The 25,465-nt window shown below is 47.9% G+C and overlaps 2 protein-coding genes and 1 pseudogene across 7 annotated transcripts in view; all 3 read left to right on the top strand.

The window, feature by feature from the left end:
- Gigyf2 (GRB10 interacting GYF protein 2) overlaps positions 1-5,382 on the top strand; it is a 132,567-nt gene extending 127,185 nt beyond the window's left edge. For all 6 annotated transcript variants that reach the window (XM_071619538.1, XM_027941702.2, XM_027941704.2 and 3 more), the window contains one exon: positions 3,543-5,382. In XM_071619538.1, the coding sequence (XP_071475639.1) occupies positions 3,543-3,610 (68 nt within the window). In that variant the 3' untranslated portion in view covers positions 3,611-5,382. The remainder of the gene's footprint in view (positions 1-3,542) is intronic.
- A 7,786-nt stretch (positions 5,383-13,168) lies between these two features.
- LOC114097848 (large ribosomal subunit protein uL3-like) lies at positions 13,169-16,465 on the top strand (annotated as a pseudogene).
- A 1,309-nt stretch (positions 16,466-17,774) lies between these two features.
- Snorc (secondary ossification center associated regulator of chondrocyte maturation) lies at positions 17,775-23,619 on the top strand. The gene is made up of 3 exons (XM_027941634.2): positions 17,775-17,847; positions 23,230-23,412; positions 23,510-23,619. Exons 1-3 carry the CDS (start codon positions 17,775-17,777, stop codon positions 23,617-23,619), a joined length of 366 nt encoding a protein of 121 aa, XP_027797435.2.
- The last annotated feature ends 1,846 nt before the right edge of the window (positions 23,620-25,465 follow it).

Here is a 25,465-nt window from a genome sequence, read left to right as displayed (position 1 = left end):
TCAAGTGGGAGTCTTTGTGTTGTTTTTTGGTAAAGATTTTTATATATATATATATATATATATATATATATATATATATATATATATATATATATATGGTGGGGGTACTGGGGATTACACTCAGGAGTGCTGAACCACTGAGCTATAACCCCAGCTCTTATTTTATATTATTTAGAGATAGTCTGTCTAGGTTGCTGAGGCTGGCCTTGAACTTGTGATCTCCTGCTGGAGCCTCCAAAGTCACTGGGATTATAGGCGTGTGCCACTGTGCCCAGCAAGATTAATTTTTTAACTAATTCAAAATAGGTAGCCAGTATTTAGTATAAGGAGCTGTGACACATGTGCTGTGTTGGAGTAAGAAAATTAAATGGTACTTTTAACTTCAAAGCATGTTTGGTATAAGGATTTTACTGGAGGGCCTTTCAGGTTAGTTGGAAAATAATAATGGAAAACAGCAAAAATAATTAGAAACTTTAATTCTGATTTATGTTTATTTTGTTGGAAGCAGACCATAAGTCTGATCAGGTGTTCAAAGAACAAATATTTCTTACCTGTATCTTAAAACTCTCAGAATGACTCTTCATTGTAAGATAATATCTCAGTTCTACTAGGCAGACCAAGGCCCAGAAAATTTAGGACATTTCCCAGTGTCACAGCTCTCAGTGGTGGTGCTGTGGTTGCAGTGCAGGCCTGTTTGCTTTCTAATTTTCTTTGTTACATGCACCTATTCTTGTCCAACATTAAGGACTGGTGTGGCTGTCCTCATTTGAGGCAACTTCCTGAAAAAGATGACTTCTGAATTTGGACTTTGGAAGACCAGCAGGAAAGATGAGAATGATGTTTCAGGAAAAGCAGTCATTCTAAGTTGCCTATGTTTTGTAAATTAGCCAAACAACTATGAAACTAAAATTATTTTCTTTTCATTATTTATTTGTCAGTGTAAAATAGGCTGTTAGAAAGCCATGTTGTCTGTGATGGAGCAAGTCTGTTGGCAGAGATGGCAGCCTGCAATGTTGGCCCGGTCCAAAGACCAACTAGTTAACAGGCTGCAGCATAGATTGTTAAAGATAATGGTGACCTGGAGTAGGGTCTTGGTAGTGGAGATGTTGAAATGTGTTGAGCACTGGGAACGGAGCAGGCACATGAGAAGGGTGAAGTATTAGGGGCTTAGTGGGAAATGCCTGTATCTGGCAAAGAGGTAGGTGTGATCTTCCTCTGCCCTGGGGAAGATCCTCACTTGCCTCAAGAGGATGCCTGCCTTGAGGGAAACAACATGCCAGTGACAGACTCCTGACTTGAGGATTGCCTTTTGGGATTAGTGACTCAAAGCTGAGTTTGAGAACATTGAGATCTGGTGAAACTGTTTTCTTCTGCCTATCTTTCTTGAAAGTTAATGGTAAAGATGTTGCAATATTTGATTTAGTTTGGACAGGTTTCTAACTGTGGGTTCTAAGGACCTTGCAATTTAGTTTTGGGACTTGAGAGAAGCTGTCAGAGATCAAAAGGTCCCTCTGCAAGTGAGGTCTGGCTCTTTGGATTAAGTATTCCATTGTATTCCATCCTCTGCTGCAGACTTGGGAAAGGAAGAGTTAAATATTCACCTACAAGTGAGTGGGAGATGGATAGGTCCCCTAGAGTGAAGTTTAAGAACTTTGTAAATCTCAAAGGGAAAGAAAAGCAGACAAATGATAAATAAGATTTGAACAGTTTTTTGTTTAATTCTTTTTTACTTGCAGATGGACACAATACCTTTATTTTATTTATGTGGTTCTGAGGATCAAACCCAGTGCCCCACACATGCAAGGCAAGCCCAAGTTGAACAGTTTTGAGAAAACTCACTTGGATGACCTTTCACGTAGACGATTCCATAAAATTCACTGTTCAGCTAAGCTCCTTTTGGAAATTCCTCTGATAATTGCTAATCTCTGCCCCATGCCTCTCATTTCCATTTGTTACTTTTTAATTTATATATTCCTTATAGATTTACTTTTTGAGAAAACATAGTAACTACTCTTCACAACTTTCTCACACACAAAATGGGGAAAAGGGTTCTAATTTGATCTGTAAGTACCCATTGAAGGAGCAGCCAGCAGAGGGAGCCCCACCTTGTTTTAATCCTCTGTGTCCTCTGTTGTACTCCAGCCACACACTAGTTCTTAGAGTTCTCAGCAGCCTGCACTTGGATTTTAATACACACATCGGGCTTTCCTATGAGAATAGCCTCACAGGCCTTAAAGAAATCATATGAGTGAGTCTGAGCTGAACCTAACAAGGATGTAGTGTGTAGAGCCAGGTCTGTTGAGGTAAGCCTCATTTGTGTTGCCTTGCCTCTGGTGTCTCCTGAGCTTTTCCTTCTGTCATGTGGAGGGTGAGCACACCTTACCCGTTGTATTTTTTATTGTTTTGGTTTTTGACAATTAAACAAGATCATGTCTGCTAATCCTAGCTTAGTAATCAACACATAGCATCAGATAATCAGCTTTTTATATTTTGCAATAGACTTTTCCCTTCCTGTCTGTGTAATTAAAATAAATTTGGTTTATTTTTTATAATTACATTTCTCCTGTATTGATGTAACGTATTATTGTCTTCTATCACATTTCATGTATTCTTGAGATAAATGTGAAATTGAAGAAGAGTCTGCCTCAAAATCGTAGAATAACAGCTCATGTTGAACATTGTTTGGTCTTTACGTTCTTGTAAAAATGTGAACACTGACCTTTGACTACTTTCAAGGGAAAGAAGATCTTGCAGGTCACACACAGGTCCACAGTAGATGGGGACTTTCAGGGTAGGTTTGGAGTTCTAGCCTCTCCCTGTGTCAAGCCTTGTCAGCAGCTTGGGACCATAGCTTCCTTGGTTAGTAGGCAGGCAAGCTTATATTTTCAAATGATAATTTAGTCAGTTAACTAAGCTGTTTTATTATGTAAGGTATTTTTGTTTGTTATTGGAACATTTCAAATGTGTGAACATTGAAGAACAAAAAAAGAGGACGTGAAAAACCTACCTAATACCAGCACACACCTGCCAAACAGAACATAGACCAAACAGTTTATGAAATGAGCTGTTACTTTGATTCTGGGGCAGGTTTTTCTTTTGGAATGGAGGGCATCGCTTTTGGTTTTCAAACAGCAAATGAGACATTTATGGGATTTATGCAGGGCAGGGGACTGGAAAGCTTGCTAGGACTTGCTGACTCCAAAGAAGCCCTGTTCATGATCATCTTTATCAACCTTTGGCTGTAGATTTTGTAAAAATTACATGCAACTTCTGGCATTAGATTTTCAAGTCAGTGGTGTTGATGAGCACTGCTTATAGCCTGCGTGCATATGAGTGCTGCTTTTTTCCTAAGTCAGATTTCGTTTAGGTTTATCAGATGTGGTTAACTGAAATCCTTTCCTTTGTAAGTCTACTTATGTTTCCCTTTACTACCCATGTAGGTAGTATGTTCAGAAACAAACCTGTATTCCAGCCCATTGCGTAGAGTTTGAGCCACTTGGTTGTCTAGGTGTGGTCACTCATAGCCAATATTTTTTCCTCAGGATTTTCAGTCAATGCATCATCAGAACGACTCAACATGGGTGAAATTGAGACTCTGGATGACTACTGAGCACCTGCCAGGCACTCACTTCCCTCTCCTCTCTGCCGACCATGGATTCTCCACTTTTGGACACAACACGTACTCATCATTTACTCTATATCACTCTGCAACAAATCACAGAACCGATCATCTCAGGCTTTTTCTTCTAGCCCCTTGTGTCCAAGATTCCTTAAACCGTTTTTGTTGGTGAGCATCTCAGACTGTATACAAGTGGACCAGACCCTGTGTCGGGGTTGACAGGTGGGATTGCTCCCCAGCAAGGCTGATCTTGGCAGCACATTTTCACTGTGCCGTGATTTCATCTACTGCCTCCCAGAGAGTATAGTATGTTGGGATCTGCCAAGGGCAGCTTACTTCTCTTGTCACTTTTTCCCTTCTGTTTTGTTTTTTCTTCTTTCTCCCCATAAGGGCAAAAGGTCTAACTGGTGCAATCATGAAGAGAGTTAATGGTTAACAGACATTGGCCAGCAACAAAACACCCCATGAACTGTGACTCAAGTGTCTGCAGAGACAGCCAGAGCTCTCCCAGTCTGGAGGTTGCATTGCCACTGCTAACTTCGGATTGCATCACAGAGGCCCCGAGTGGGTGGAGTTTGGGTTGATTGGTTTGATGTTGCACACCCCTTGCCTGTTCTTTCTGAACATCCTTTCGGAGAAAGGATTCGTGTTTTTCTTCATTAGATAGTGACTTCTGAGCAAGCTGACTTCTCCCCTGGCATACTCCACCCTGATTGGACAAAGGAAACCCTGTGGCCTGGGAGAGGGACTCATTCTTAATTTTTCTTTCTTAAAAAAAAAAACAAAAACAAAAAAAAAAACTGATTTTTTTCCCCCCATAAATATTTTTACTTCAGAGGACTAGGACCAGTTTGTTTTGGGCCCTTCTGCTGAAAATTTGTCTCGTTTAAGAGGCAGCTAGGATCTATACCATATGTATGAATTTGTATAATTTCATTTTGGGTAGGGATAAACTTTTGCTTCCGATAAAAGCCCGGAATTTCATCTGGTTCCTCAGAGCATTGCGTGTGTGTCTTGCTGTGGCCCTGAACAGGTTTTGTTTAAAGATTCTGGGATGGCAAGTTGCTTGCCTTTTCTGCAAAGAGAACATACAAAACCTGACCATCTGTAAGACCTTCATCCATGGAAACCACTACACAGGAGGAAGCAGTGGGATGGAGGGGTGGGCGAGAATGGGGTGGAGAAGCCTGCTCTGGCTTCTGGTGCTGGCCTCCTCGCACCCTGTCACTTCAAATAGAACTGTACTCAGCGCTGTTTATAAACAAGCCCTCTTCCTGCTGCCACCACACCCCACAGAACATCACCCAGAATGGCCAGTCGCACCTTGGAGGGAGCCATGTGCCGGCTGTGCCTGTGTGAGAGGTGCTGTGGTGGGGCGGCTGCCAGGTGGAGCACCTTTCCTTTCTGTCATCTGCGCCTGGAGAAAGCTGGAGTTGCTCTGAGAGCAGTTTGGTTTTGGAGGATTATATTTGGTTTCTATTTTTATTATTTTGGATTACCATTCTCCCTATCCTCTCTTGCCTCCCTCCCTCCTAAACATGTACAATAACTATACAGAGACTGCTACAAACTTGTATATAGTTTTTGGATCAAATAGCATGAGGAGATGGGGATCCGTTAAAATTGGAACTCCTACTCTCCTTTGCTTTGTAAATTCAAAAGTGGGGGGTGGGGAAGAGGGATAGTTAAAATGTTTACAAAACTTTAAGCTCCCTCGGAACTTTTGCCAGTGTGGAGGAAAATAAAAAAGAACTTAAATAAAACGTGGTTGGTTCTCTCTGAGTGCACCTCTCGTGCCCCTCCTTGTGGAGGCTGAGTTTTGCACTAGATCATTCCCCTTGGCAGCATGGAACAGCTCCAGGCCACAGTGACCTCCCAAGACTTGGAGGTGGTTCTCCCTGCCAGGCTATGGAGCACTGGCTGGGTCTGTACTGGAGAAGGTAGAGGTCAAGGTAAACATGGGAGAGTTTGATCAGTGGCTTTCCTCCTCTGACTCTCCCTTTCTGCCTCCCTGCGGATCTGCTCCGCCCTGAAACCACAGACACACACCCTCTGAATGTGCCTCAGAGTCGGCCACATTTTCTAAAGCAGATTCTGCTACTTATTTAGGAAAAATAAAAATAAGCTTTTAAAAAATTGGAAGTGGAGCGGGCAGATGAGCAGAACAAAAGTCAATTTTAGTCATGGAACATTCCATTTGCCTAATCAGGAGATTTGCTTCTGTCTGAGGACTTTCCTACTCAGTGGAAAGAAACCAATCTTCTCAAGCATGTTTCTGTCTCAGCTCTACCCTTCATATTCTCCTTTGCTTGCAGCCACCACTCTTCAGGGGTTTTCCCTTCACTCTTCAGCTTTTGTTGTTGTTGTTTGTTATTGTTTTTGCTAAGAGAGGGAGGTTTTCTGGGGATGGAACCCAGGACCTAGTGTGTGCTAGGCATGCACTCTGCCACTACACTACACCCCTAGTCCCTTCCCAAGTTTTAAAGTAAAATTGTCCCTTGGTATCCTCAGGGGATTGATGGGTTCCAGGACTCTACAGACAGAACCTTGCGTTCCTAAAGTATGCACATCCTCATGGTTACTTTGTATTCTCTCTAGATTGCTGGTAAGGCCTAACACAGAATAAATGCACTGTAAATTGTTACATCATATGTGGTTTAGAGACTAATGATCTGAAAAAGGTCTGCATGTACTCAGTACAGAGACAGTCTCTACATTTCCAGTCAAGGGTGGCTGGCTCCAAGGGTACAGAACCTGCAGATACTGAGGACCAGCTGCGTTTGTTTGTACACTATCTTTTTTTTTTTTTTTTTTTAACTCTTGAGATTTAAAAAAAATGTCTCGTTTGATTATAGAGACTTACCTCAAAGATAGTTGGTGTTCTAGTCACCATTGCTGCATAGCAAATGGCCTCCAAATTGGCTGACAACAACCTCATTTTGTTGGTGATTTTGTGGTGAGGAATTAGGGAAGGACTCGTCTGGGTGGTTCCTTGCAGGGTCTCCTGTGGTTGTGGTCAGATGTCAGCTGGGACTGTTTTTATAAAAAAGGCTTGATTAATGAGGTGGGCTCTCCAAGGCAGTCCACTTGTGGGTCTGGAAGTCTGTCTGTCTTCTTTAGGTGGCACCAACTTGTGGACATCCCCCAAAGAACCAGGTGGAAGCAGTAGTACAATACCTTTTTCTAACCTATGCTCTGGAGCAACATAATTGCTGCTGTGATGCTGTATTCAGATTCTCAGGGTGGGAGGGTGGAGCCACAGCCCTCTTATATCATCCTTGGTGGAAGTGGTGGGGGTGGGAGAGATTATTGCAGCCCTTCAAGGAAGGTGATTGAGTAAAATGAGCTCAGCCATCTGCATCAAGCACTTTATTTCATTGATTTAAGTCAAAGTGGTTTGGTTTTGTTTATTTCAGGATTGATCTGATAATTCTGGTCTCAATTTAAATAATCTTTAGGGCATCCATTTTATTTACATATATATATATATATATATATATATGCACATACATGCTCTATTTTATATATAGGATGTATATTACACCCTATTTTAAAATTGGCCTGGTGACAGAATTGGCCACTTTATACAAAATGCCTCTGTCTGCATTTTAATAAAGATAATAATGTGATCAATGAAACAGAAGTGATCTTTGGAAAAAAACATTTCTACATGGTACTTCCAGGGTGTGAGATAGAGCTTTGGCAGAAGAGCGGCTGACCTGCAAGTTAAACCAGGTACAACAGAGCACATCCCACCTGGGTAATTAGACTGACAACAAGGCCCATCTCAAGATGCCTTTGGTCCTGCTTGAGTTTAGGCTGTTCCTGGAGAGGAAGCTGTGGTGCTTGCTGGGACCTTAGGGTATCTGGGAACCCTGGAGTAGCCAGATATGCAATGCTCATTTTACAGATGTTAGATTCCCTGAGAATGATGGCCGTGTACGGCTTCTGCTTTTGCTAGTTCTGGACTGGGAGCCCAAAGCCTCCAAGAGGAAAATTTCAGCCAGAAGTGGGAGTGTTTTACAACTGAAGTATCAACCATAGCTATGCTTCACTCAGTGGGAAAAACAGTGCATGGGTGCTGGGAAGGAAGAGAGGGGAGCTCCTCCTCAGTACTGCTCTGGCCAGTAAGCTGTCGTAGTCTCCTCCCTCACCATTGCTATAAAGTGGTGACGGCATGGGAACAGAATTAATAATGGCTTTGACACTTGACTCAATGCAGCTGAACTTAGGAAGCAGAAACATGATTTTTTTTTCTTTTTTTAAAAATATTAACTTTTTAGTTGTAGTTGGACCCAGTACCTTTATTTTCTTTATTTTTATGTGGTGCTGAGGATTGAACCCAGGGCCTCGTATGTGCTAGGCGAGCGTTTCTACCGCTGATCCACAACCCCAGCCCGAGACAGGTTTCTTAAGGAAATTTTTTTCCCTTTGTTTTTCCTCCCAATGCAGGAGTGGTCAATGGTCAGCAGATGCTTTATGCTCTATATGAGCACCATAAGTGGTCCTGAAAATGTTCAGTGGGCCAATATTGGCTTGGTTGTGTATAACAGAAGACATCAGGTTGCAGTGACTTGAGTTGGTTTATTTCTCAAGTGGAATCAGAGGTCGTTGGTCCAAGGCTCATATGATGGTTCAGGGACCCGAGTTCTTTCTGTTTCACCATCTTATTAAGTCACTCATGGTGTAAGGTGACTGCTAGAGCACCAACATTCATGACTATATTCCAGGCAGGAAGAAGGAGATTGCTTTTTGATGCTTAGCATTGCTTTTGTCTGCTTAGCATCTTTAAAGGAGCTTGTTTGGGAGCTCTTCTCAATGTTGGAAGTCTTAAACCAGTCAGAATGTAAATACATAACTATAATTAGTTGCAAAAAAGACTGGAAATTGGGGAGTTTGGTTGAGTGCTTAGCTGTCCAACACACCATAGGATTCTGTCACTAAGAATTGGAGAAGAATAGATGTGTTGGTAGTTGGCAGTCTCTACCACAGTCATCTCTTCCATTCTCTATTTTAAAACGGGAAACATGGAGTAGTGAGTTTATGTATGTTGATCAAGGAAAAGAATCCAGGTGCTACCCCAAGTCAGCCTGTGGACTGAGGACTTTAGCCTTTCTGGCAGAAGGATTCAGAATCAGCTCTGGTTTCTGTTTTGTGCAGAGCCAGGGAGTCAGAGCATATTCCAAGTAATAGCTGGGTTGTGTAGTTTCCAATTCTACGTAGAATCTGGAATTTGGTGGATAAGTACTCTGTAGCGTTAACCTGGGAGTGGTTTGGGAATGGGGGCCTTGCAATCCAAGGTCAGATTTGAATGTTGGTCCCATCACCTACTTTCGGGCAGCTTTCTTTCAATATTTGTTTCCATGTCTGTGAAATGAGAACTATCAGGGAGTTGTGATCAGTAACTTATGAGTATAATATAGTACAGTTCTCAGCACCTAAATGCTTGATAAACACCACTTGTAGGCCATTTTGCCCATACATGGGTGTGGTTGAGCATGTTAAACAGGAGTTACTACCTCCTTGGATGGCTTCAACTTAGCATGAAGAAGTGTCACTCTTATGGAGGCATTGTGGCATGAATCCCACAAGACTGCACAGCAGTCCTCCATATGTACTGTTCTGGCTGCTGGTTTCCTTGCCTGTCTGTGGAATGAAGGGGTTGACCCAGGGCATTTGAGGAAATTGAAACAGAAGTCAATCCCTGAACTCTGTGTCCCAGAGTTGAGCACCACACTGGAAATTACCTATCAACACCCAAGTGATTCTATAGCCTGAGGTGGATCACACTGTCTGGTCTGGGAGGTTCCCGTCAGCTCCAACTTGCTAGTAAGTGAGCGTGAGTCTGGGGGCTGCCAACACATGTTTTTTTGATAGTTTGTGGCTAGTAGTCAACCCTTTGCAGTTTCACTGCAGGAGACATGTTGAAATGCAAGCATTGTGGGCTTGTGCGGGGTTAGAGTCCCCCACCTGGATTTTCTGACAATAGTCACATCAAATGGGGCCTGAAGCAGGTCAAGGTCCCAACATGGAACACACCATCCTAGGTAATCAAAAGAAATGTTTAAAAAGAAAAACTGGTGTTGAATGGGTTGGGAGCAAAGTGGGAGAAGGCAGTTACTAAAAGATGAATTACTGGGGAACTAAAGCCGTGCCTGCTGGTCACGCACACCAATCACTACACCCCTGTCTAGGCGATGCCCACTTCTAGTTCACTTTCAGCCCCGCTTGGGCATTTGGTATCCCAGAGACTGGATTGTGTAATATATAAAACAAAGAGGAAAGGAGAAAATTGGTTGGTTCATATATATAGCTGGACATGTGTACATGTAAGAAGGAATAAAACTCAAGATGACTGCTGAAGTTCCATTTCTAGCTGGTCCTGAGGCTGGGGGAGGGGACTTGAGCACTCACTGCTCATCCCAGGCGCCATGAGCGCTCGACTGCTGGGTTTACAGGTGTGCAGCACCATAGCAACCTCCGATGTTTTAAATGAACTAGTTTTAAAGTAAGTTTTATACCTTCTGTTTCTTATCCCTACACTCGGGGGTATATTTCCTCAAAACAAGGCCATTCTGTTACATAACCACAATACGGTTATCAAAACGAGGAAATTAGTGATGCAATGCTGTTAATGCCAGGCTGCATTCAGATTTCACCAGTTGTTCCACTAGTGTCAGATAAGGAAAAGCTTACAATCAGTTTTCATACTGAACTGTCATTTTTCTTGAGAGTCTTTACTTTTAATCTGGAGCAGTATCTCAGTCTCTCTATCTTTCATACCTTGACGTTTGTGAAGAGTACAGGACAATTATTTGTTAGAACACCCTCAAATCGGATTTGTTTGGTACTTCCTCTCAAGTTGATTCTGGAGGAATACCACAAGTGAATGCATCATAGGAGGTACATGAGGTTGGTGATAGTAATTTTGTAAAGTAACAATCTTTCTCTTTGTGGTAAACACTGAGACTATGTGAATGTCCATCTCTTCATCAAAATGTGTCTACTAGGGCTGGGGTTATGGCTGAGTGGTAGATCACTTCCCTACCCTGTGAGGGGCTGGGTTTGATCCTCAGCACCACATTAAAAATAAAAGGTATGATGTCCATCTACAACTAAAAATACACATATATATATAATGTATCCACTAGTTTCCCATCATCTATTGATACTTTTTGCTTGACCAGTTATTACTCAGATGCTGCCAACACTTTTTTTTTCTTTTTGGTACCAAGGATTGAACCCAGTGGAGTTCAACCACTGAGCCACATCCCCAGGCTTTTGTTGTTGTTGTTGTTATTGTTTTTAAGAGAGTCTCGCTAAATTGCTGAGACTAGTGTTGAACTTAAATTCTCTTGCCTCAGCCTCCTGATGCGCTGGAATTATAGGCATGTGCCCCTTTACCCAGCTTGCCAACATTTCTTTTGCACTTATTAGTTAACATTGTGCTATAAGGAAGAGTTTTTCATACAAACATGTATACACTCTTATAATCTGATACCGTTTTTCATGCACAAATGGAACTGCTTCTGTGTCTTCTTACCACATCTCCATCATTCTGTTTTGTTTTGTTTTGTATTTTGACATAAGATATTTAGGCTCATCATCTCCTTTTCCCAGATATGGACTTAGCTATTTCTCCAGGGAGCTCTGGTTCTTTTCAGTAAGGAGAGTATCCAAAAACTAAAATCTGGGCACTGGGCATGCTCACGGCTACTGGGGTGTCACTGATTCAGGAATATCCCTGCAAACAGGGAGTTTTTTATGTGTAAGTTCAGATTTGTCCATATATGTGCATATATCTCTATAACATCTATACCTACCATGAGTTGTTGATACCTCCAATTTCAATTTCAGTGCAACACCACAGGATACGTTCTGACCTTCACTCATTTATATTTTCTTTCCCAACAGTGAGAAACCTGGCTCTTATTATCTTCAGGGTACAGTTGACTCAGGGATGACATAGTTTTGAACTGTGTGGGCCATCGTATACATGGATTCATCTTTGGGAGATTTGTGACAATTTGAAAAAATATGCAAGCTGTAGCATAGAAAAATTAAAAGGCATATCACGAATGCATAAAATATATGTAGATAATACTTTATTTTAAAATTATTTACTACCATAAACATATACATCTATTGTAAAAAGTTGAAAATTTATCAAAACTTGAGCACTTACATTCAGGGTGTCAAGGAAAATGTAAACAAATTGAACACACTGTTAAACCATTACAGTATAAAATTAACTAGTACGTATTATACTACAGTAATACTTCCGTAGCCACTGTGTATAGCTATGGGGGTGAATTTTGTTGCAAGTGTCTGCTTAAAATGCTGTGCAGCAAGCAAGTTCAAAGCCATCCTTAGCAACTTAGTGAGGCCCTAAGCAACTCAGTGGGACCCTGTCTCAAAAAATAAAAAGGGCTGGGGATGTGATTCAGTGGTTAAGCAATTCTTGGTACCAAAATAAAAACAACTGTGCAGCTCTGGTCACCTCCATGTGAGAAATTGGTCTCTCCAGTAAAGTTCATATCCAGTAAAAACACCTCACAGTTCTTGCATATTTTTTTACTGTGTGTAATACATGTAACGTAAAATGTGTTAACCCTCAGTGAGACCCTGTCTCTAAATAAAATGTAAAAAAGGGCTGGGGCTGGGATTCAGTGGGTTAAGCACCCCTGGATTCAATCCCTTGTACCAAAAAACAAAAAAGTAAAATATGTTAAACAACTTTATATTATCAGTTAGGCTCCCAGTCAACTCTAGTGTTAAGTTTTAGGAATGTCAAAAGGGTTGGTGCCCCTGATCTCCCGTGTTGTGCAGGAGTCAGCTCTGTTTCCACATTTGCTCAGTCCTAGAATACCCACCAAGTAGTTTTATGGTTGCTAACCCACTGTGAGAGACAAGCTTTCTAGTGTGATACAGTCACAAGATGCTCTGTCAAAGCCAGACCTCATACTTAAGTGGTCCCATAGGTTATTACTGCCTAGGGATGTCACTGCTGTCTAGTTTGTGTAAGGATGCTCTATGATGTCTTCACAATGACAACATTGCCTAACAATGTGTTTCTCAGAGGGTGTCCCTGTTGTGCCTCATGACTGTATTTGTTTAAAGAAAAACATTACAAAAATACATATGTACAAGGTTATTTGTTGTAACACTCTGTAATTTAGATTTTTGTCTTAGGCTGAGAGTTACTTCCATTTAGTATGGCTATGATAATCATTTGAGATACTGAATACTGAACTCACTGTCTGGAATTTTTTTTTAATATTGAGGGTTGAACCCAGGTCCTTGGCACATGCTATGTACCATGAGTTATGCTTTAACTTCTTGAAATTCTAAATTTATGTTTGTAGTTTGTGCTTAATAGGTGAAGTCTGATGCACTAATGGAGCATGAACCAGGAGCTTGGAGACTGGCTCATGCCTGGTCCTGCCATCAGGACCAGGATGGGTTCTCTGCTGCCCACTCTTGCCCCTGGACAACCTCCTCTCCTTACCTCTCATGCATTGGGATGGGTTCAGGGGGGAAAAACTACCTATGAGCTTGCACTTTGGTGAACACAGTGGCATTCAGACTATCCAGGGCAGAGTGTCTGCACAGAGCCTGTGTCTGATGACCCCTGAAAGGTGAGTATATTCTCTTCCTGCAGGGCATAGCTGTCTTAGCCTCTGGCTGCCAACACCTTCAGGGAATGTTTGGAAGAGACTTGCTATTTACACTGTGGCCATCTAAACGATAAGCTGCTTCCCTTTCTGTCAAGAGAGTCCTGGCCTGTGAATTGGAGGAGAGGCTCTGTGCTTGTGTCCATTTTTGTTTATCAAGTAGTAGTGCATTAGTAGGCTCCCATTTCATTCCTGAGGGTCAAACATCCTCATCCAACTGTGCAGTGTTGCATCCATCTCGCTTCTGGAAGGTCAGTGTTGCTGCTTGGCCTCTGCTGCAATAGGATCACTGATCCAGTCATCTCCTGGCCTTGGAGGATTTTGATCTCCTTCTCAATGCATCTCCCAGTGCCTCTGTGAAGAGTACTTTGGTGAATGTGGGCATCACCTCCTAAGAGAAATGCACCCCAGCATTCCTTTCTTCCTACGCTTTTGGCTTCTCACCTCTTAACTTAGGCTTCTCTGTCTCATGACACCTAGGCTACTAATGAGTCAGCCAAACTGTCAGAGCTCCTGAGGACACTGGATTAAGGATCTCCAGTAAGCAAACTGTCAACATGCGTGGCCCAACTAGGGTCATATTCACACCCTGCCCGTTTAGTCTAACACCTCAGAACTCATTCTCACACATTTTCCAGGTTTCTAATAATACAAACTAGAAAAATCTTACTAACTTGGTACTCCATGATTAATTTATTGCTAGCCACCTGACATTTGTCACCAAAGGTCAGAAACCTGAGTAGAAAGAGTCTTCCTTCCATCTCCTGCCAGTGTCTCCCGCTGGCAGATCCTAACAGGAAATCAGAAAGGCAGCAGAGTACTGGGGTCATGGGGTCATGAGGTCCTGCTGTGGTGTGGATAGATGAGAATGGGGCCAGATGGACAGGTGTTATGTCCACCCCAGAAGCCCAGGCTGATTGGAGTCAAGTACTAAGTTCCTGCTGCAGGCAGTGCTAGGTCCTGGGAGGCACTGGGGAACAAAACAGCCTCCACTGTCCCGAAGCACAGTCACATGGCAGAGGCAGACAAAAAACATGCTATTAAACACTTCACCTTAAAGTATCATTAGGTGTGTCAGACCAAGTGTTTTTATTTGGAATATACAAAAATTCCCCAGAAATAAAATGTAAAGGATCACTCTAATAAATACTCCCCCCACACACACACACACACAGCAGACCCCTCACAAAAGAGGCTATTCCTGTAAATAGGGAGCTGTCCTTGAGTACTACAAAGGCAAATTAAAAGCACAGTGAGGCACCAGCATGTAACTACCTACTGACAAAGACTGGTGGTGCTGAGCTTGGAGCAACCAGCCCCCTCCTGCTGGGAAAATATAAGCCAGGATACTTGGGGAAGCTACTCAGCACTGTCCACAGAAGCAAGGATGTCCCTGCCCTGGGACCCAGGGGTTCTCACTCCAGATATGTAACCAAGAGATCTAATGGCCCAGGTCCACTAAAGACACTACAAGAAAAAAATTCCCAATGAATTTCTGGAGAACATAGAAACAAAATGGAGAACTGGCGAATTAATAGCTGATAAGTGGTAGAACATTTTTACTTGGATAAAATGTTCATGGAAGCCATATTCATAAAACTTTCAATCTGGAGACAACCCAACAAAATGTGGATGAAGGGGTAAGAGAATGGGTAAACCATGGCACAGTCGTACAACTGAATAGTGTTCAGCGATGATGAGTCTTGCAGGTAATGTTGAGCCAAAGAAGCCAGACAGCAGTTCACACCATGTGACCGGTCCACACACAGGACTTGTCCAGTTTGTCCAGGGGATAGCAGGCGGACCAGAGCTTTGGGAGTTACTGAATGGGGAGGACCCCGTCTGGTGTACGAGGAGTGCACTCTCTGGCACGGAGCTTGCTCAGGTGTGTACATAGGACAGTTCATCTATAAACAGGATCTGTAGACTTCCCCGTACGTATGTTGCGCCTTCAAAAATTAATCAAATAAGAGCTCTACTGGCGGGACTTGGTAGTGTGCTGTCTCACAAGTAGTTCTCCACTCCCAGACCTGGATCCCTGGGCTTCTAGCTAGGAAGCACAGCAGCAGGCATCACGGGAAGATGAAGAGCTTCCCTGAAGATGACCCATCTCACAGCCTTTTGGGGATACAAGGCTGGCATAACCTATATCAAGTGGGAAGTTGATAAGCCAGGATCCAAGGGGAACAAGAAGGAGGTTGTGGAGGTTGTAATCATAGTGGAGACACCACCCAGGGTGGTTATAGGCATTGTGAGCTACGTGGAAACCCTACCAGGCCTCCAGTCCTTCAAGACTATCTTTGCTGAGCGTATCAGTAATGAGTGCAAAAGGTGCTTCTATAAGAACTGGCATAAATCTAAGAAGAAGGCCTTTGCCAAATACTGCAAGAAGTGGCAGGATGTAATGGGCAAGAAGCAATTGGAGAAGGACTTCAGCATGAAGAAATACTGCCAGGTCATCCGGATTATCGCCTACACCCAGATGTGGCTGCTTCCCTTGCACCAGAAGAAAGCCCGCCTGATGGAGATCCAGGTGAATGGAGGCACCTTGGCTGAGAAACTGAACTGGGCCAGGAGAGGCTGGAGCAGCAGATCCCGGTGAACCAGGTGTTTGGGCAGGATGACATGATGGATATCATCAGTGTGACCAAGGGCAAAGGCTACAAAGGAGTCACCAGTCACTGGCATACCAAGAAGCTGCCCGGCAAGACCCACCAAGAGCTGTGCAAGGTTGCCTGTATTGGAGCTTGGCATCCTGCCTATGTGGTCCTCTCTGTGACCTGGGCTACCATCACCACACTGAGATCAACAAGAAGATCTACAAGATTAGTCATGGCTACCTCATGAAGGATGACAAACTAATCAAAAATAATGCTTCCACTGATTAACCTGTCTAAATGACAAGAGCATCAGCCCTTTGGGTGGCTTTGTCCACTATGGTGAAGTGACCAGTGACTTCGTCATGCTGAAAGGTTGGTGGGTCCAAGAAGCCAGTGCTCACCTTCCACAAGTTCTTGCTGGTACAGACTGAACAGCGCTCTGGAGAAGGTCGGCCAGGGTTCATGACACCACAACCAAGTTTGGCAATGGCTGCCTCCAGACTATGGAGGAGAAGAAAGCACTCATTGGACCACTTCAGAAAGGCTGGATCACCAAGGAAGAAGGTGCTTGAGTCTGGAGCATGGGCAGATGGCTGCACCCAATAAAAACTTTTTCAGTGAAAAAAAAATTAATTAAAAAAGAAACAGGATAATTTTATAAAAATATGAGAGCCAAGAAGAAATTAAGGCATGGGGAGGCTGCTGGGACTGAGACTCGGATGGAAAGGAGGTAGCCCATAATGAGAGGGACAGCAAGAGCAAAAGTCCTGGGCCGGATCAAGTTGGGTATGTCGGAGGAATCCGCGCAAGTCTTGTGGACCAGAAGGAACAGAGAGAGCTGAGGTGGTGGAGGATGGCAGGGCCAGGGAAGCTCTTTGTGGGAAGCCATGAAAAGTGCAGAGAGGGGTGTGGGCAGGTCTCTCGAGGGCTTGGGTGGAGGGAGTGAGGGGAAGAGAGAGCTTTGGCGACTTAGTTGTGTGCTGAGGCCCTCTGGGAGGTGGGGAGCAAGGAGCCCATTGATGGGCAGGGGAGGAGGACATGGAGGCCCACACACTGGATGCCAGGAACTGAGCAGTTTGTTAGGTGCCCCACTGTGGGTGAGTGTAGGTGAGGCGGTGGGCAGCGGGGCTGCAGTGAGGGTTATGGCATGAATGTCCAGGTGAGAGTTCAGGTCTCCGGACCAAAGAGGAGTGCCTGTGAAAACCCCAACGCAGGAGCAAGGCCACACGCTTTTCTGTAAGAGACCAGGGCAGCCAGGGCCTTGGATAGACAGTGCTTTAAATGAACACACCTCTTCGCCAGCTCTGCGACCTGAAGCAGAGTGCCTGCCCCGGACCTCCCAGGCCTGCCACAACATGAACAAGCACATTCACCCGAGCCCCTGGCATGGCGGCTGGGGCATATGTGCTTGTAAGGTCCTTGGGTGATTCTTCTGCACCAGGAAGTATGGAAACCTCTCACTTCCAGTGGCTGAGAAATATGTGTGGGAGGTGTGTATCCTTGTTTCCTCACTTGGGTGAGAGAGAGAGAGAGAGAGTGTGTGTGTGTGTGTGTGTGAGAGAGAGAGAGAGAGAGAGAGAGAGACAGATGGGGGGGGGGGGAAGAGGGAGAGAGCAATTTCCTCCTTCCCTCTCCAAGGGTGGGGCTGCTCCTGGGTTTGGAAGACCAGGTCTGTTCCGTGAGCTTTCGCTGTGTGTGTGTATGTGTGTGTGTGTGTGTGCGCGCGAGAGAGTGTGTGTGGGGGGCGGGCACGGTGTCCCAGGAGGACAGAGTTTGCATTGATGAAAACCCTTCCCAGCCCTTTGATGCCTCTTTCCCGTTGCTAAAGTGCAGCGGCTCAGTCCTCTCGCCCAGCACGCACTACACTCACTCTCCGCCAGGATGGCATCCTTCCTGGCCCTGCGCGTGGCTCTTCTGCTCATCTCTGGGGTCCTGGCCCCTGCGGTGCTCACAGGTAAGGAGTGCAGGCCTTTGGTTCAGCTGCCATCAGCTTCCAGGGGTCAAGAACCCCCTTGGGGCCAGATTCTTCAGTGTCCCCTGGGTTGAGGGCATTTGGGTGACTGTTGGAAGCTGTCAGAGTCCAGCTAGGAGCATCTGCACAGGATAGGTGTCTCAACCACAAGAACAATGACTGAGGTAGGAGGGTACCTGGGGAGCAGGGTCAGGACATGTATCTGTACGGGGACATGAGGGTTACTCCAGCACTCAAACATCTGAAGGCGTTCAGGTATGGGAGGTAGGAGAGGGTACCGGGCACAGAGCAAGTGGCTGAGGGGTCACAGACCCAGTCACCAAGCCGAAGTCCACAAAGTCCTGTTAGTTACCTTTCAAGTCCCACAAACCCTTCCCGGCTGGTCTTCTGCAGTGCTCAGAGAGTGAAGGTTCAGGTCATGTCTCCATCTTGGGAAAACTTTCAGAGAGGGCAAAAGACCTGAGATCTCACTGAGGATGCTGGACTTAGGCTCTGAACTGAGGCCAAGATGACCCCATCTGGGGCAAGCAAGAAAAAAGCCCCAGACGGCTCTCTTGGGCCTGCACTGGGAGGGACTGGTCCAGGCTGGCTTCAGAGTCTGAGAAAAAGGTGCAGATGGCAGAGGCTTTGCTCTGGGAAGAAATATTCTCCCTCCGTTGGCTAAAGGGCACCTGCCTCTATACCCAGAGTGTCTCAAGGCCCTGAAGCCTGGGCTGTGGGGATGTCATGGATCTTTGAGGGAGGAAAGTGACCTCCCTTGTGAAAGCGTGGCCTGGGGAGAGCTGATGTGACCCCCACCCCACCCTGGGAAGCCTGCATGATGGTGGCCTGCTGGTGTCGCCTCTGGCTCTGTCCCTTCCCTCTCCACACATGCCCTCTCCTTGTCCGCAGCGGGCGAGACGACCACCACTAGCCTCCCCCAGGGACCAGGGAGCTTCACAGTCAGACACAGGAGCTCTCGGGATGGACCTGGCGTCCTGTCGCCACTCAGCAGATGCTGAGGGAATGTACCTCCAACCTCTAGGCCCTCCTTGGAACCCTGGGTCTCGGGCAGAGCGACTTTCTTCAAAGGCTGGGCAGTGCCCTGCCAACTGGTGGTAGGAGAGATGCCTACTGAGCGAGCCCATGTGATGGCCTTGGAGTTGGGGGAAGTAACCTTAAGTGTAGGAGGTGTCTCCTACTGCTTGGACCTTAGCGTTGAGATCCCTGCAGCCCCCACCCTAGGGAAACTACTGAGCCCACCTCCCTGTGGCCTGGGGCTGCTGGCTCTCCCAGCCCAGGCCTCCTCCAGTCTAGGTCAGACTGTGCACACACAGGGGTTGGTGGGCTTTGGGGACAGCCAGGATCTCACCTGGCCTCACTTCCCTCTTCCTTCTACATGTGCTACCAACAGGCAGGCCTCATGGGCAAGGGGCCAGAGCATACCAATCTGCCCAGGGTTTGGGGTTCTGGCTATTCTTCTGACCCTTCTGGGAAGGAGGATGTTTGGGGACTCTGGGATCTGGCTCTGGGCTAGATAGAAACTGAGCAGATGTGTTCAAGGCCCAGCAGGCCCCCTGACTTTCCTGGGCTGGGGTCCTGTGGCAAGAAGGAGGGGAAAGAGCGCTAGTCTGCTGTCCTCTCTGCCAGGAGCCAGTGGCTGCAGCCACTGGGGTGGGGGAGTGAGCCAGGTTGAGCCGGCAGGAGGCCAGGCCAGGGATGAAAAGGGCCTTCATGGCCCCGCACAAAGGCCGCCTGTGAACACAGTGCCTGGCCTTGGGGCCCTGTGGTCAGATGGAGTGTTAAACAAACTTATTTACTGAAAGGCAGGGTAACTGGGGGAGCCTGAGGTGCCCAGGCCTGTGGCAGCACCATCAGGCCCCCACCGTCCCTGTTGGCTTCGGCCCAGCATGGAGGCCCAGGCCATCACTCACTCCGTCCTTGAAGTTCTGGGTCCCACCATTGCCAAGGCGACAGTCCTCCGCATCTCCTCTTCCCCACCCTCACGCGCTGTCACTTAGCCTGCTGGGCAGTCTTCTGAACTGGGGGGACTGCAGGCTGTGCTCTGTGCTCCTGTTGGTCCCTGTGGCTTTTCTTTGCCCATCTTCACCCTCATCTGACAGGGCCTCCTAGGGGCAAACTGGCTGACAGCTTCCCAGCACCAATTTGGGGGAGGACAGGCAATTGCCTGTAACAGAGCAATGCAGGTGGAGACGGGCACACGGGGCTCCCACAGCTGCACTTCCTTTGCTGGTGGGTTGGGGTGAGTTTAGCCTCTGGCCCAGGCCAGCAGGCACCACCCAGATCGGCTGGGCCTGGTACCCAGAAGCCCTTGGGCGGCCTCTCTGGTCAGATGCCCAGCATCAGAGGTGAGCCTTGGCCACAGTGGTGGGTCAGGGAGGTGCCTGCCTGCCAGTCTGTCTTGGGCATGTGGTGAACAAGCAGAGGGCCAGCGGTTTGTCCATTTCTCAGGGCAGACAGGCAGTCTGTGAACCCCAGACCTCAGGGCTTGCCAAGCAATGGGCACACTCTGGCCTTTTCTTGCCTAGCCCCTGGAGCCTAAGGCCCGCATGCCTAGGGTCTGGGACCTTTCATGGGAGCTTTGAGGCTACAGACCCTGCCCTTCCTGGCTGCAACATGGGAAGCCTAGCTGGGTCACCTCCCCCTCCTCAAAGGATGATCTTCAAGGTTGGGCCAGAGTGGCAGCCAGACACCAGTGTGGCAGTTCAGCCCTGGGTCTTCTGGGAGGTAGACCACCAAGTGGGTTTTTTTTTTTTTATATTGGGGAATGAACCCACGGTTGCTTAACCACTGAGCCACATTCACAGCCGTATTTATTTATTTACTGGGTGCTAGAAATTGAACTCAGGGGCACTTGACCACTGAGCCACATCCCCAGCCCTATTTTGTATTTTATTTAGAGACAGGGTCTCACTGAGTTGCTTAAGGCCTTGCTTTTTGCTGAGGTTGACTTTGAACTTGCGATCTTCCTGTCTCAGCCTTCCAAGTCGCAGAGATTACAGGCATATGCCACCACGCCCAGCACAGCCATTTTTATTTTTAAAAAATATTTTTAGTTGTAGAGGAACACGATATCTTTTATTTATTTATTTATTTATTTATTTTTTTTATGTGGTGCTGAGAATTGAACCCATTGCTTCACACATGCTAGGGAAGCACTCTACCACTGAGCCACAACCCCAGGCCTTTATTTATTTATTTATTTTTTATTTTGAGACAAAGTCTCACTAAATTGCTTAGGACCTTGCTAAATTTCTGAGTCTGGGCCTTGAATTCGTGGTCCTCCTGCCTCAGCCTCCTGAGCCACTGAGATTGCCAACATGAGCCACCACACCTGACTGCCATTGATCTTTTCTGAAAAGGGTTCTGATTTGGTGAAGCCCTAAGGAACGTGACAGTGGTCCCTGCCTGCAAGCTGAGCCTCACAACTGATCCAGACCAGGCTTTTTGAGGAGGTGGCAGGGGCAGAGTCTGGGGAGCCAGGGACCTGGTTACATTTTATGGTGAAAAGATTTTAAGTTCACAAAAAGTTGCAAAAAAATAATCCAGTGAACTCCAGTAGATGCTTCACCTAAATCTACCAAATACCAACATTCTGCTGCATCGCCCCTGCTTCCTGGATGTCGAATGGTTTGAAAGGAAGTTGCTGACGATGATGCCTCTTTGCTCCCAAATGTTTCCTAAGAACGTGCACCTTGTCTTACACAAGCAGAGTCCGCAATTAAAACCAGAGGGACACTGACAGAGCCTGAGCTACAGCCCGATTCAGATTCCACCCACAGATTCCAAATATCTTCTACCTCAGGCCTGCCCCCCCAATCAGGAACACACCTTTGTTTACCTGTCTCCTCTATAATCTGTAACAAGTCCTCCACCTTCCTTTGCCTTTCCTGACCCTGACATTTTTGAAGGGCCCAGTTATTTTAAGACTGACCCTAAGTGTGGGTTTGGCTGACATTTCCTCTTGGTTTGCCCCAGATGGGCAGGAAGCTCCAGAGGTCCCTGTGTCTTCTCTGAGCACCCCTCTCCTGGAGTTGGTGAGCTTGCCCCAGTGAGGCCTTCAGGGCCCGGGGAGTGCCCAGGGATAGAGCTCCTGGGCATGAAAGGGCCCAGGAACCTACAGGCTGCTGAACCTACAGGAACAGAACTGCAGCTTCCCGCAGCCTCACAGGAAGTGCAGCCTTCAGCACACTGTCCAGGGCTGCAGACCATTTACCACGTGACCCCACAGCTCAACCTGAGCCTTGGCTTTCTTGCTCCTGAAAAGGAATAAGAATGGTCCCCATGCCACAGACAGCTGCAGTCAATGCGATGGCGTATAGTGACACAACATCCAATAAGCTCGCTCTAAGGATCTGCTTGGGGGCTGTCTCTGGGTCACAGTTCCGTCCCAGTTATCAGGAGGGCGTGGCAGCCCTGACTCTGCTGAAGCCTCGCTGTGGGATGAAGGCTGGGAGGAGAGGCCTGGAGCCCGCCTGCCATCCTGGCCTTAAACTGAACTGGGTTTGGTGGGTGGGCCCTCGGTGTGTGTTGCTCTGGAGCTCCACCGGGGTCCTGAGGGTTGGGTGGTGAGGCTGGTTGGGGCCCAAGGAGAAGATCATTACCAGGCCTCTCATCCTGTGCTCCCTATGGGATTAAGGCTGTCTCCCTCCTGCTCTCTGGGGTCCCTGCATTCCCCCAACCCTGCTGACTCCAACCTCATAAGCAGAGAAGGGCTCTTGCAGAAAGCTGCCCAGGGACTGATGTGCAGGAGCCTGGCTTGATGGTGGGCCTCCCTTGCTGGCCGCCTCTCCCCTCTTCCACCTCCCTGTTCAGGAGACAGCAGTCTTGGTTGTGGAGGGTAGCCCTCTGCCTTGTGGTGGCAGGACTGCCCCAGTCAGGCTCAGGAGGAGCAGGGTCACCTGTATCAGGCAGGGCCTGGATGGGCCTCTCCTTGTGGCAGTGGAACCCTTGAGGGTCTCGGGGTATGTAGGGACCCTGGTTCCCAGTCTTTTCCTCAGGTGAAGGAGGTCTTGGGGTTTGGGTCCATGAACCCCACCTCCACTGCCCTGAAGTTACCCTGCCAGCCCCAGGCTCAGTCTCTTCCTGAGGGCCCATAGGTCTCCCCACCCCCATCAATCTGTCCTCACATTCTGGAGGCAGCCTGGCTCCCGGCCCCTGGCAGGCATCTGGACCAATGTACACATGGCCTCCCAGTCTTGGGGGTGAATTTTGCAGTTTGCTTGCCTGTGAAATGGGAAGGCCAGTGTAGTGTTGAACTCAGAGCTTTACACACGGCACCTTGAGTTGACCGACCAGGGAGGGGAACTCCAAAGCGCAGTGGGCCCAGCCACCTGGCTCCACCGCCTGTGTTTGACCTTGCAGCCGAGGGTCCGCAGGAGCCTGATCCCACACTGTGGAACGAACCCGCCGAGCTGCCGTCGGGAGAAGGCCCCATTGAGAGTACCAGCCCTGGCCAGGAGCCTGCAGCCACCGCTGCACAGTCTCCCACCTCTGTGCCCGGCCCAGAGGACAGCACGGCGCGGGAGCGGCTGGACCACGGCGGCGGTACAAGCTTGGGGAAGAGGGCGGGAGGGGAAGGGGAGCGGAGGGAAGGGCGGCCGCGGCTGGGGCCAGGGACTGATGCGGTCTCCGTCCTCCGTAGGCTCGCTGGGGCCCGGTGCCATCGCAGCCATCGTGATCGCCGCCCTGCTGGCCACCTGCGTGGTGCTGGCGCTAGTGGTCGTCGCGCTGAGAAAGTTTTCCACCTCCTGAAGCAAATAAATGAGCCGCGACCGTTTGCGGCGCGACTCGGCTGCACTCCCCAAGCGCCCTGTGTCTGCGCGTGCGCCCGCGCGTGAGTGTGAGCGCGTGGAGGTGTGGCAGAGTGCGCGCGAGAGCCGGGGAGAGCACGCAGGTCAGCGCCGCGTGTGCTGCGCCGTGGGTGGAGGGCTGCAGGCGTGCAACACGTGTGCGGGTGGCCACTTGCGCCAGTGCATGCGCACGTGTGCGCGGCGATTCCGAGCCCGCGTGCATGTGATGTGCTGGAGAGCGCGCGCAGAACAGGGCGCTGTGTGCGCGCAGCGGGGCCGCGGGTGGTGGGTGCTCGAGTGCAAGCGAGCTTAGCAAGCTAAGGAGCCGGGCAGCTCTCCTGCTCTTGGGCCCTGGACCCGGCTTCGGTCTCCGTAGCACCTGGGGCAGGTCCCCACATCCACCCCCTTGCTGGGCCGGGAGAGACCTAGGCTAAGGGAAGCTGAGGCCAACAGGGTAGAACTGTGCTACAGAGCTTGTCCAGCCGCAGCCCTGCTTCTAGAGATCCTGGGGATGGTGGAGGGCTTTCAGGCTCCCAAAGGCCAGGTTGTTTGGGGTGACGATGCCATCATTTGACTTAGATATGGACATGAGGGATCTCATCTCTACTCACAGCCCCAGGCCCTCAGGGTCCTGGGAATCCCCCTCCTCCAGGTAGCCCCAGGAGTAGAATGGGTCCAGGAGTGAAGCTGGGTGCTATCACCCCTGTTCCCACTCCCCAGCCTCACCCCCAGGCCTGGGTGAGGTTTTACTGCATTTAACAGGAACTTGAAGAGTCCCTTGGGCTGGCCTTTCCAAGCTCAGCTGTCCTTGTGGGAACCTGGGAGTGTGGATAAGGCTGTCTGTCCATCCAATCGCCTTTCCCCCCAACTCCTGGAACTTTGTCCTTTGTCTTGCCTTCTGTCTTCCACACTTAACAGGAAACAGCTTTGATCATTTGGAGAGGTTTCACAGTGGCCTGCTCTGGGCACACAGGTCTGAAGCACAACTCTAGCCCACCCTGGGGCTGTGGGAGCTGGGCATGGAAGTGGCAGGTAGAAGCCATCCCTTGGTGGTGGTTTATGCAGCTGGAGGAGGCCTGGGCAGGGGTGCTGGAGAGAAGCTGTCTCCCCTACCCCCTGACCCTCCCTTTTAAAACCATTTTCTCTCAAAACTGTTTGGCCTCTTTGGCTTCCCTGAGCCCCCAAGGGCACCTTTTCCTGCCAAGACCTGTTTCTCCTTGGTACTCTGGAGGCAGAACCGCACCATCACCACACTCACACACTTGGGGCAGACCCCATAGAAGCCTGCGGAACAACTTCCACTCCTGGCAGTCTCCCCAGAGCACATTATATTTCATGAAAATATAAATTTTCATGAAACTGTTGAAATTATTTCATTCCACATGACCTTGAACAGCCAAAATCCTCAATGGAGAAGATAATCCAACTCAATATGCTGTTTCCAGATTCAGAAAGCCTGGGTGATCACCCACTCCAGGCCCTAGCTTGTCCCCTCTCCCACCCCAGGGCTCAGAAAGAGGCCCCCTCCCTTGCCCACTCCTGGGGGACCCTGATGTAGGTGCTCCCAGTGGGGGTGCATCAAGAGGCCCCAAGAGCTAGATCTCTTTACTGCGCCCAGGGCCCTCTGCCCCGCAGCTGGCCCACATTGCTGCAGGTGACACATGCTCCCAGGGATGCTCAAAGGGTCTGAGGTCTCAGAAAGGCCAAAGACCCCCACTGTGGCCCGTGGGAAGATGCTAGGAAGTCCCACTGTCTCTAACTCCAAGGCCTGTTCTAGTGTTCTTCGTCCTGGCAGAGTGTTCCTGGTC

This window comes from Marmota flaviventris, chromosome 11 (genome assembly GCF_047511675.1).
Source record: "Marmota flaviventris isolate mMarFla1 chromosome 11, mMarFla1.hap1, whole genome shotgun sequence".
Classification (NCBI taxonomy): Eukaryota; Metazoa; Chordata; class Mammalia; order Rodentia; family Sciuridae; genus Marmota; species Marmota flaviventris.
This window is presented reverse-complemented; position numbering and strand designations above follow the sequence as displayed.

What these genes read in the sequence shown, in the direction of transcription:
- Snorc (XM_027941634.2), top strand. Translation starts at nt 17,775, where the DNA reads ATGGCATCCTTCCTGGCCCTGCGCGTGGCTCTTCTGCTCATCTCTGGG. An exon ending in GGCCCCTGCGGTGCTCACAG is followed by an intron (nt 17,848 to 23,229) that starts GTAAGGAGTGCA and finishes TTGACCTTGCAG; the next exon opens with CCGAGGGTCCGCAGGAGCCT. An exon ending in GCGGCTGGACCACGGCGGCG is followed by an intron (nt 23,413 to 23,509) that starts GTACAAGCTTGG and finishes CGTCCTCCGTAG; the next exon opens with GCTCGCTGGGGCCCGGTGCC.